Source organism: Salvelinus namaycush, chromosome 10 (genome assembly GCF_016432855.1).
Source record: "Salvelinus namaycush isolate Seneca chromosome 10, SaNama_1.0, whole genome shotgun sequence".
NCBI lineage: Eukaryota > Metazoa > Chordata > Actinopteri > Salmoniformes > Salmonidae > Salvelinus > Salvelinus namaycush.
In genome coordinates, this window is record NC_052316.1 from 6,453,043 (window position 1) to 6,465,962 (window position 12,920).

Sequence of the window (12,920 nt, forward strand, 5' to 3'; positions counted from 1 at the left end):
GACTTGTTCTGATTGAGTTGAAGATGAATGGTGACCTTCTATGGTCCCCATTGGCCGATAATCATATTATCTTATACACCCACACCACTGCTCTCCCGGAGTACCTTACAAAATACCTCTAATTCACTGACAATGTCAATTGTTCCAGTTACTGTCTCAGAATGTCACAATCCAACCTTGAGGCTCTATTCAGATGAAGTAGAAGTAAGTTAGCTAGTGATTCCTACAAATGTCCCTTTAAGATAACATTATGTAAAATACTTTGTGTTTACTCATAGTAAAATGGCAACTCAAATTGCATCATGTCAAAAAGACACCAAATAAACCAAATAAACCTTTGAACTTTTTAGACACATTTTAGATAAACACAACTATTCCCAGAATTGGCTCCTATTTCCAAAAACGAAAAGAAAGTGGGCACCATATTCACAAGAAGTGACAATCACAATGCTAGTAAAACGGTGGCATGACATAATTTATTTCATAACAGGTCATGGCTGAATCACAACCAGCCCTCCATTTATATCAACGAATATAACTTTGTTAATAGGCAGGAGAGTGTAGTTTCAACATCTTTCAGATGTTACAACAATCAGACATGTCAGAACAATGCCTTATCTGTTATCATTTTTGTCATGATCCCTGTCCTGTCCTGTTATGGTAGGTATGATGTCACTCTTATGGCAGCCGTTTTGTAGCGCACTTCGAGTAAAGTATTCAACCAAAAAAGCCATAGCCTTATTCTAATCCCTCCCCAAAAAGTGCTTATTGAAGAACAAAGGTGAAAGGGCAACCCATTCCTCACACGGACATGCATGGTCGTGACTATGGCATGAGTAACAGACAACAGTCAGGCATCCTTCCATCCACCAGGTCCGACACAAGAGAACCAGTACAGTCCAACCATGTCAACCAAGCCCATCCAAGCATGCCATTCCCAATCTAGCATGGTGTGGGGACACATACACACAAAATCAAAGAAAGGAAATCCAACTTAAAATCCACAAAACCAGTCTTAATAGCATACACAATATCACAGTATGCATGTGTGTTCCTCAAGGCTCTGTATCAAGACCATTGGATGTTTTGGAACTTGGGTTTTGGGGGGGTACAAGGCAAATAGAGGACTTACGGACACTTTTATACTTGACTTAAATAGATCAAATTCCAAACACTTGAATATCAAAGAAGTCTATTTTTAAGGGAAGTCCAATCAGGATGAATTGTATGGACATTCGAATAAGAGAATACCAGTTTTGGTTTTGACGGTGCTGTTCTCTCCCTTGGGGCGAGGGTCAGCCAATGGACCGGGAGCATTGGTGGTTGAGTGAATGAGGCTTTAACAGAGGAAAAAAATCTAACCCTTCACCTTTGGCTACCTGCACTTCGAAGGCCCTACTGTTTTCTGTCATATAAATCTCGCCCCTGGAATAAATGGTACACCAACCTCCATTAAAATCTTTCAAGCATGCGTCAAGGGAACAATCATCTAACTTCTAACCCTATGCATTTATGTAGCCTCGAATGAATTCTGATCAATTTTACCCTCAGAATGTCTCCAGAATATCTGTTTAAACAGAGCATCATTAGTTGACAATAAACGCAGCTTCGTTAAATCCTATTCATCTTGAGATGGGTGACAGTGGCAGAGGAATTGGGAGCTGGGCCCCTCAGTATGCTGTTACTGGTCGACATTTGTATCTCTAGCCAATGCCTCACCCACTACCATTACCTTGATATAGTACTGTATACGAAATAATTAAGTGATAAAGTGGAGTACATCTATTTATCATGCACCTGGCTCTGTGAGCTCTACCGAGCAGACAAGACTGTTTGATGTGGTGAGTGCTGCTCTTTCTTTGCGATGCTACCCTTTAGAAACGCAAACCCAGCTAAAAAAAGAATCCCAATTGCATTGACACGTCTCCTCATTCACAAAGACCAGGAGCCCAACCGGCCCATATAGAATGGAGAGAATAATAGACCACTCATTTTGACTCGGTAACAAATAGATAATCCTATTTCAAAGCCCCAATGTGGAGAGAAAGACAACTCAAAAGGTCTTTACAGTGGACGAAGGTGAAGGAGCTGTCAAGAGAGAACGCCAGAGTACTGCGGTAACTCTAAGTGGGCGGTACGTGGAAGGAGTTCAGTGCCAAAACGGAGGTCAGAAGAAGGCGGACATTATCGGCCATTTTGGTGAGGCAGTCTGTCCTGCCCCAAAATGAAGGGGTAAGCCAAAATAATGTGCAGCCTTTAGTGTCACCTTGAAGCTGAGATTACACCCTCTTGGTGCCTGAGGACACAGGCATGATATGGAGATCCTTTAGTTACACTCGTGGAGTGAGGCCGAGCACATTTACATAGAAACCACAGGGGCCGTCCGTATTAACACACCTTGACTGTGGCAATGCTAAATAGTCTCTATGGGTGGCTCATCAAAATGGATATTATTACATAAGGTATACTGACAGAAATCCTGGCTGGATATCTGATAATAGCAAACAGTAGGCTCAGAAGATTGTATAGTGCCTCACTTTTCCATCGTCTTACAGGTAGACAAGCAGCCAAGCGATACTGCAGATATGTCTCAGCTTTGTGGTGAATTAGTCAGATTGGAAAAATGATATACATTTGGTCCAGATTGAGAGTAAATTGTTCCCTGTTTTGTGACCAAAAAATATGCATTTCTTAATTCATACAGGGCTCCAAGGATACAGATATGTGCGGTTTTGAGAGGGCCTATCATCTCCAGGACTCCTTCAAACAAACATCTACTTAGCAATGGCTGGCTTCCACTTTGGCCAGCGAGAAAATAAGGTGTAATCTAGCTTTCTTTCCCAACAGTTACACACAAATGCACAGCAGGCCATGCAAGCACATTCAAAACAAGGCAGGCATCATAGTAGGGGTGCAAACATTCACATGCAGTCATCACAGCACAGTCTTCCTGCATCACTGACAATGTTTTTATTATATTTCTCCAGACACTAATTACAGACCTACTACAATAATATATATATATATATATAGATATCAATATAGGTCTGCAAAAAAATCGACCGAAATGTAATCGTTGCCCAAGTCTTCTGGGCTCACTTGTTAAGTTTCCTTCGTTGGGATCATGTTTTAAGGACTCGATTGTGGGAGGACAATAATGGGAGGATATCAAGCCTGCGGTATGCAAGGCTTCAATTGGTACAATTGCTAATAGAGTGTCTTTTTATCATTCATTGGTGCCAGGTACAGTGGGCGCCAACAAACCCCTCATTTGTGTCGGCGACGAGTGAGGGCTCAAAAGAGATGATTATGTACATTTGCCTAATGAACTGTCTCGCTGAACGGCGTTAAGACGGAGGATTTCAAAAGGGAGTATTGGCTTAGTCGAGTCTAAAGAGAGACGGGCGAGGAGAGAGGAGACACAAAAGAGACCACACGTGTTGAGAGCAGCAGCAGAGCAGTGTGTGGGTTGACTATTGTGAGATGTCATTAACCCTCAACTGCAACTTGGTGGATCCACTGCCCATATTGGTGTTAGGATGTGTTACAGTGTGTCATTAATGCGGTACAGGACCATGTCCATGGGTGAATACATGGGCGAATACAACTACAAAACTAAGAACTAAAGCCAATAACCAAGTCCATGGAGACATGGCAGGGGCGATGTGTTTCATTATTTATTCTTCCGCTTTCGCGTTGGCGAGGGTACAGGCAAAGGGGTGAACCTGTGTCTCTCTTAGGCAGCCTACATGCTCGGCCCACATGGGCACTCATGCCCAGGGGAGAGTGCAGCTCTCCACTCTGCGTCAATTTTAAAGGGACTATTTTGTCGCAGTTGGAACGCAACACGGCTCTGGACATGCTTTCGCAGACCCAGAGCAGGGCCACTTTTACCAATATACAGAGCTCATATTCTTGGACCTAATCCTCAGGAGATCCATAAAGAGAGAGAAATGATCACAGCTCTCAGAGGAGTTAGATACGGGAAGTCGTGAGCAAGTCTGCGATCTTTTCTGCCTGAATGAGTGATATGCCTGATAGAACAAACTTGTTGAACCTCATGTAATTCCGTCGCCCAACAACCCGGCTTTTGCCCAAAATCTATGTAATGTATTCACAAGCGCTCTGGAGCCGTGCAAGTTTACTGCAGTGGGTGACATGAGATTTAATACAGATCTGGCTCTGATTCAGCTTAATATCTGCTGCTTCAAAACTAGCACACACCAACAGCAACACATTATGCTGAAAACTCCTTTGAAAACTGATGGGAAGCTAGATTCAAGACACTCAATTTGGAAGCAGTGAACGAATGGTGCTCGCATTGGTCTGCAATTAATTTGGCGCCTTCTCCTCACCATTAGACCGGGATTATAAAGCAAACGCATCAAAAACCAAACCGCTCCGTATTTGTTTTTGTCCAATTTGAGAACCTTCATTACCCGCCTTGCATCAATCTGAAAATCAATTCAGACATGCGATGTCGAAAAGGCGACTGAATTAATAGTAAAGCGGAGTTTGATTGAGTCTGCCGACTGCTGAAGGACAACGACAGTCAGCCAACGAACCAATCGTGTCTGATTGCCGCCATTGGAAAATAAAAAACACCTCTGCACCTGTGCAAGAGTCATTATATTGATATTGATCTTCTTGATACTGTAAAATGCAAAAATCTCCACTGAACCCAATCTAGACCAATCAGGTTTGATGTATTCATAATGGATTACTTTAAACATGATGACAGGAACACTGGCTGTATACACACATATTATTTTATCTAGCATTAAAATTCATGTAGGGACTCAAGAAGCAGCAGCTTTACTGAGGAAAAAACTAACAACCGCAAACAAAAGAACCACGAATAACACATACATTTTAAGGAAAGGAAAGTTCAAAAACAGAACAAAACTAAGGAACAAACACGACACTAACACCACTACACAAAAGGACTAACTAAAAGAAGAAGCCAACTAAGGTCTCAATTAGGTAAACAGTGGGTGGGTAACAGAAGAAGTAGAGAGAAACAAATTGACAAAAAAACACAGGAAAGAATGCAGAAAGAAAAGAAAACGCCAAAAGGAATTCTGTTTAGGCATGCAAGCGTAGTTACATTCTCCCATCATGCATCAGGCCCTGTTATTTCCAAGTGCTGGGTTTCCATGAGAAACAAGTGCAAGAAAGCTTTCAGAGCAGAAGCAATACCAAAGGATGCAAACGAGAAAAGGCCCCACAATGCAAACTTAAAAGTAAGGAAACAAAACCCGAACTAAGCGGGTTTCTTTTAATCATTTCTTCTTTTGAATAAAGAATAAAGAAAATTGTCCTTCATAAGTATTTAGCATTTTTGATACAAATTGTTTAGGATTTCATCAAATTAGTAATGAATCGAGCTTTGTAATAGATAAATATAGTGATCAACATGTTTTTTTTATGTGGGTAAAAAAAGTAAAAAAGAAAAAACACACCAACCTTCTCGAAGCTCTGAGGGATGTAAAGGGGTTGATGCAGAACACAATGACATGAGGAGAAGAGAAAAATAGGGGAAACACAGAGAGAGTAAAAAAAGCCACCTCAAGGCGTTTAGCTGTAGCTACATTTCTAGTTTTAGGTTTTCCCTCGGCTCTCTGTCTCTGCTATCAGTGACATCCGTCTTTAAGAAACTTGCCTGGCCCCTTAAAATAAGCTTTAACCCAAAACAATCAGATTCACCCCAGTGGCCGCGCTGTCGTCTGTTAGGAAAAATGGGCCGCCACTGGAGTAAAATCAAGCGCATCATCATTATCAAAATTCACACAAGCTCCTTAGCCACCTAGAGAGTTCCCATGGTGGCCGAATTTGCTTTCATTAGAGAACGAAACAAAATAAAGAGAAAAAAAAAGTAAAAAAAGTAAAAAAGAAAATAACCAATAGAAGGACACAGTTTGTGCTCAAATTAGCAGCTACAGTATTAAGATATTTACTTCAACCAGGTGGTTATGAGCAAGCCAAAAAGTGACATTTTGACAATGGCTTGATTTTTGGATGGTCTGTGGCTACAGTCTTATAATCAAGTACTGTATACAACTGTAGGGTAATGTTCATTTGAGGTATGATCCCTACTGGAGCTGCTAATTTTAAGTGCAATTTGATTTGTGAACAAAACATACTAGTCAACATCAAATTTCAGAATTGAATGACAAATTAAAACCAAAAAGAGACAATCGACACAATCTAGGCACAACTTGTGCCACTGGATACAGATCATATGTAGAGACCATCCTAAAAAGGTGCTGTTGCTTCTGGGGACTGCACCAGTTACTGGAACTAAACTTGGTCTGAGGACATTATATATATTTTGACTATAGAACTCTTTGCATTCAGATTCTAAGATTACAAAATGTTGCCAATTGTTTTCTGTTTATTACGTCGATGGAGCTCTTCACTTAGATTACCGTGGGTCTTCTATTCTGCCACACAGGACATAAGCGTGTGGAGGTTAACTGCTTGACTCAGATTGCCACAGCATCACATCTAGACTGTACGGCAACTGGAGATGGACCTCTACTAGAGGAACGGTATTATTGCTTTAGGATTTTTAACTCCCTGGTAAGTCGCTCCTTCCGAGGGCATGATAATAACAATGATAATGAAAAGGCAGCTCCCTGACCCATTTCATAATGTAAGAGCAGTGAATTATTTAGTGGGAACAAAGTTATTTGGTACACAGCGGGTACAAACTGAGCAGATATGTGAGGCATCTTTTTTAAATATGCACAAACTAAATAATACATGCCTAAAAATGCATCTGCCTCAATTTATTAAAGCTGCCTCACAAGGGATTCGTTATCGTTTAGCATTAGTGGTAGGGAGTAACTTTTGTCTTCATCGCCTGTTTTGTAAGAAAATGAAATGTTTACTCAGATTGATTGTTCTTCATATTTTCACAATTTCAGAATATAGCACCTAAATTACATATTTTAAGACAAAACGCCAAAATAGTAATGCCGTAATACTAGCAATGGATGTTTCTACTTTAGTGGTGCTGTAGGCATTGCCTTAGTTCATTGTACAGCAGCTCAAACCTTTTTTCCCAATCTGAAAGGAAGAATGGGGTTAAAAATGTTGATTGGTTTGCAGTAGGCTTTGCCACCCAATCAAAATCAGACTTACCGTCATATTCCTGTGACTTAAAATCGATTCAGAAACATTCCTTGGACACTCACTTTAAGACCATTAACTTAGAGAATGACATGGGCGTTTGACAGTAAACAGATTTAAAAGCCTACTACAACTATCGCCCACTTACTTGAATAATTACTGACCACATACTTTGTCACCATAAAAGCCTACATTTTGTATATCTGCTTCTTTAGGGTATTTGGGGCTTTCAGAAAGGGAGCATATCAAGATTAAAAGACACCAATTTGAATTGAGCATTATAACAGGGAGGAGGGTTAGTTGGTGGGATACAGTTCAACACTCTTCACTGCAAGTTAAATTAGCATTAATGAGGAACAATACTGGTATCAATGCCACAAGGATTATGTAAATAAATCAGATTTTTCTTGCAAATACTGTATGATACACAATAGTGCCCCATTCGAAGTTAAGAAATTGTATTGTCCCCCTTGGTCACGATTTCTTAAAATTTGACTTCCTAGTGCACTTAGACTGAGCTGCCCTCTGGCAGCCATTTCCGTCAAAGTAGTAGAAGGTGTTCTGGCCTCCGGCGCCTTGTTGCACCCTACCTCGCACATATAGGTTAGCAGGGGATGAGTAGCGCACGCCTTCCACGTTAGACGCCACGCACTCGTACTTCCCCTGGTCCGTCTCCTCGCTGTTCTCAATCTGCAGGGCACCTGGGAAAGACAACACCCGACAAAGACAAAGAGGGAGACAGAGAGACAGAGAGAGAGAAGAAGAGGGAGGAGGAGAAAATTATTAGTAAATCCATAATGGCAGGAGAGTCAAAAACCTTCTTAATGGAAAGTATCCCTCATAAATTTCTCAAGCCCGTTTCGTTGAAAATGGTTCTCTCCTTAACACTAATGCATACTGCCTTCCACTAGCCTCGCTAACCCACGAAAAATGAAATAATTAAATTGGTGAACTAAATAAGTCAAACTAAATTTGCTGTTAAATGTGTATGGAAAAGATCCCTGTACATGTTTTTCTCCTCAAACATCCATGAGTGCCAGTGGTGCCAGTGGCATGATAGACAAGACGCTGAGAGGTTACGATTGAATGGGGATGGACAGATCCCCCTTCACATAGCACTCACTGAGGGAGTGTGTGTGTGTGTGCGTGTGTGTGTGTGGGGGGGGTCATGGGAAGATCTTCATCAGTTCATGTCCAAAATGAGCAACTCTGAAGCACTCTAATTAGTGCAGCATATCCATCCCCACTGCTGCACCACAGAGTGAATAATTGCTAACAGTGAGATAATTAATTGTGTATGTCCGCATCCGTGGCTACAGGGACACCTTCTTCAACCTTAGAACATGCCAGATAGAGATGACAAACAAACCCCAGTTTCATGTTCAAGTCCCCGTGTACAAGTCTCAATATGGGTTACAGACGAGTAAGACCAACGCTAGCTAACAAAGTAAACAGTGTGGAGAATGAAGTAGATCGAAGACAGGAGGTGAAACAATGGGTGTCAGATCATTCCTCGTTAACGCTCGACGACGGCTGCTCCTGATGATATCATTAGGACTTCGGTCTGGCTCGGCCTGCTGACAGATTGCCGTCCCTGCCTCCCTGACAAACAGCACCGGCGCTCGTTAGCGTTTAGCTAAGGCACATCAATATGCCACTGTGCCTGTGCTCCTTTGTCAGATACACCACCACTTCAAAAAATAAGTAATTCAGATATACCACTGCAGAAAGCTAACATGTTAAGGTCCCCCTAACACTCTGGTCTAAATAGGTCCCTATAATTAAGCAATAAGGCCCGAGGGGGGTGTGGTACATGGCCAATATACCACGGCCAAGGGCTGTTCTTAAGCACGACGCAATGCGGAGTGCCTGGATACAGCCCTTAGCCGTGGTATATTGACCATATACCACAAACCCCCGAGGTGCCTTATTGCTATTATATACTAGTTACCAAAGTAATTAGAGCAGTAAAAGTATATGTTTTGTCATACCCATGTCAGCCAATCAGTATTCAGGGCTCGAAACACACAGTTCATAACGAACCATATACAGTGCATTCGGAAAGTATTCAGACCCCTTCACCTTTTCTTCATTTTGTTACATTGCAGCCTTATTCTAAAATGGATTGAATACTTTTTCCCCCTCATCAATTTACACACAATACCCCATAATGACAAAGCGAAACCAGGTTTTTAATATTATAAAAAACAGAAATACCTTATTTACATCAGTATTCAGACCCTTTGATATGAGACTCAAATTTGAGCTCAGGTGCATCCTGTTTCCATTGATCATCCTTGAGATGTTTCTACAACTTGATTGGAGACCACCTGTGATAAATTCAATTGATTGGACATGATTTGGAAAGGCACACGCCTGTCTATATAAGGTCCCAGAGTTGACAGTGCACATCAGAGCAAAAAATAAGCCATGAGGTCTAAGGATGGCACAGATCTGGGGAAGGGTACCAAAAAATGTCTGCAGCATTGAAGGTCCCCATGAACAGCGTGGAAGAAGTTTGAAACCACCAAGTATCTTACTAGAGCTGGCTGCCTGGACAAATTGAGAAATCGGGGGAGAAGGGCCTTGGTCAGGGAGGTGACCATAAACCTGATGGTCACTCTGACAGAGCTTCAGAGTTCCTCTGTGGAGATGAGAGCACCTTCCAGAAGGACAACCACCTCTGCAGCACTCCACCAATCAGGCCTTTATGGTAGAGTGGCCAGACGGAAGCAACTCCTCAGTAAAAGGCACACGACAGCCCGCTTGGAGTTTGCTAAAAGGCACCTAAAGGACTCTCAGACCATGAGAAACAAGATCTGATTTGATGAAACCAAGATTGAACTCTTTGGCCTGAATGCCAAGCATCACGTCTGGAGGAAATCTGGCACCATCCCTATGGTGAAGCATGGTGGTGGCAGCATCATGCTGTGGGGATCTTTTTCAGTGGCAGGGACTGGGGGACTAGTCAGGAACGAGGGAAAGATGAAAAGAGCAAAGTACAGAGAGATCCTTGATGAAAACCTGCTCCAGAGTGATCAGGACCTCAGACTGGGGCAAATGTTCACCTTCCAACAGGACAACGACCCTAAGCACACAAACAAGACAACGCAGGAGTGGCTTAGGGACAAGTCTCTGAATGTCCTTGAGTGGCCCAGCCAGAGCCAGACTTGAACCCGATCTATCATCTCTGGAGAGACCGAAAAATAGCTGTGCAGCGACGCTCCCCATCCAACCTGACAGAGCTTGAGAGGATCTGCAGAAAAGAATGGGAGAAACTCCCCAAATACAGGTGTGCCAAGATTGTAGCGTCATACCCAAGAAGACTCGAGACTGTAATCGCTGCCAAAGGTGCTTTAACAAAGTACTGAGTAAAGGGTCTGAATATTTATGTAAATGTGATATCTCCATTTAAATTGTTTCTATAAATGAGCAAAAAATTCTAAAAAACGTTTTTTGCTTCGTCATTATGAGGTATTGTGTGTAGATTGATGAGGGAAAACACGATTTAATCCATTTTAGAATAAGGTTGTAACGTAACAAAATGTGGAAAAAGTCAAGGGGTCTGAATACTTTCCGAATGCACTGTGTTATGTTACTACCTTTACTCTGACTGCCTGCCTCAATTTCCATGTACAGTATGATCTCTAGCTAAGAGTCTGTGCAAAATAGAGAGACATAGACTCTGAAAACATAGACTCTGAAACTCGACCCATTTAGAATTCTCTTATTTTCTGTCTTTTTTTCTTATTTTCTCTCTTTCAGATCATCCCGTCCCCAATGGGGAGTCCTATCTGGCATGGCGAACACATACGGCAAACTGAAACCGTCTACCTGCAAGAACGCAGGTGGTGTTTTTTTGCTGTGTGTGGGGGACCTGATTTGGATCTGTTTGATGTGCGGTTGGCGCAGCGAGTGCCAGAGTCACGGCAGGTGGGCTGGAGCGTGTTCAGAGGCCTCCTCAGTTGGACGGCAGGGAGGCCAGTGAATAAGAACCATGTGAAGTCTGACTCTGGGCAGAGACAGTTCCAGAAATTTCTGTTGGCCCGAGCTGAATTCTGAAATCTTTAAGCTGATTGAAGGCCGGCGACAGAATTTTTAATGCCTCCATAAAGTACTGGGGATAAATAAACAAAAAAGCCTGGGTGTTTACGAAGAGAGCAAGCCCTTCTCTCCCTTCCTGTGACCATAGATCTTGCCATGGGAATGCTTTAACACCTTGACACTGGCTATTATTTATCTGTTTCTATATTTATTTGACTTCCTGAACCAAAATGAATAGAACTAAAAGCAGTTTCTAAACAATACCTACAGATGCCAACTGAAACATTTATTCTTAACCTTTTCCTAGCAGACACAAACAATCAATAACACTGATGTCGGCACCTAGGTTTCCGTCCAATTGGCGACAGATTTTCATGCAAATATTCTCACATCCACATAAAAACAATACGCACATTTTCCCACCAGAGATGCGTTCCATCAAATTGACTTGTGCGTGATGACGTAGTGCACATACAAAAATGCACATACAAATAACTTTTGCAGTTAAATTGCAATGTACCGAATAAAAAAAAGTTGAATGGGTTTCCATCGCATTTTCAACTCTACCTATGGTTTTGTCACAAAACTGTGGCGTTATATAGCGAATGTGCCCACTCTGGTATTGCCAAGTGCGCTCTAGCTAACAGCTCGCATATACAGTGCAGGTATAGCCTACATCAGGGTTCCCCAACTGGCGGCCCGTGGGACGAAACTAGTTGATGATCCTCGGGCTACATGAAGAGATTATTATGGGAGTCATAGTGGGAGGATTACAAAACATGTCATCGCGTAACTCTAAATGTCTATAAATATTTACGCATAAAAGCATTTACGATGCCATTTCTCCCGTAAATAACTTTACAGACACAGAAAGATCCCACCTTGTGTAGCGTATTTTATTTTGAGGACATTTGGAAAGTTTACCGACAGATTTTGCACTTTCCATCAATTCTGTCGCGACAATGTTTATCCAACATGTAGTTCACTTGCACAAAAAGTCGGATGGAAACCGGATTATTGCCTGTTTGCGTGAAACCTCACTGATTCAAAGTGAGAGAATCTCAAAATGACTACATAAACAGCCGAGCCAAATTAATGATACACTAATTAAAACCAACGAGAGGCTCCTGTGGATTGAGCTTTTCAAGCAAGGAGCGACTTTGAGTGAGTGTTTGTGTTTTATCTGTGCTTCACTATTTTAGGTAACTCCTTTCTAAGAGCCATCAGCTGGTTCTAGGGTACCCACTGACTTCATTACATAATTGCAGCCATTATTTCAAAGTACATCTCAGGAGTACAGAGAGTTCTTAAGCTGGGAAGAGCAGGCAAAATCACAATTTTATTCTATTTCAAGTCGCTTCTCCCTCGATCTGTCAGTCTCTTTATCGTCAAATCGCTTCCTGGAACAGAGCTGGCAAAGTAATTAATGGTTTCCCGTTGCATTGGTGCTATAGATTTCATATCCTTTATTTAGTATTCATTTCTGTTGTGCATGTCTGCTCGAATTGTGTCTGCCTGTGTCATAGAACGTAATTCTTGTATACAATGGCTATAATTTCTGTTCAAACTCATTTGCATTAATTAATTCACTGTGCTCAAGTCGCTCTCTCTTTCTCTCTCTCTCTCTCTCTCTCTCTCTCTCTCTCTCTCTCTCTCTCTTCATCTAATACATAGCTAATTCTGTATTTTTTGACCAAGCAGTCCCTGGCCAACTGAGGGTACCATCTTTAAAGACAACAGGC

General features: G+C 41.9%; 1 protein-coding gene across 1 annotated transcript in view; it reads right to left on the bottom strand.

Moving 5' to 3' along the window:
- LOC120054616 (receptor-type tyrosine-protein phosphatase S-like) overlaps nt 1–12,920 on the bottom strand; it is a 201,671-nt gene that overhangs the window by 84,370 nt on the left and 104,381 nt on the right. Inside the window, exon 8 of the mRNA XM_039002094.1 lies at nt 7,725–7,835. Coding sequence (XP_038858022.1) covers nt 7,725–7,835 — 111 coding nt within the window. The remainder of the gene's footprint in view (nt 1–7,724; nt 7,836–12,920) is intronic.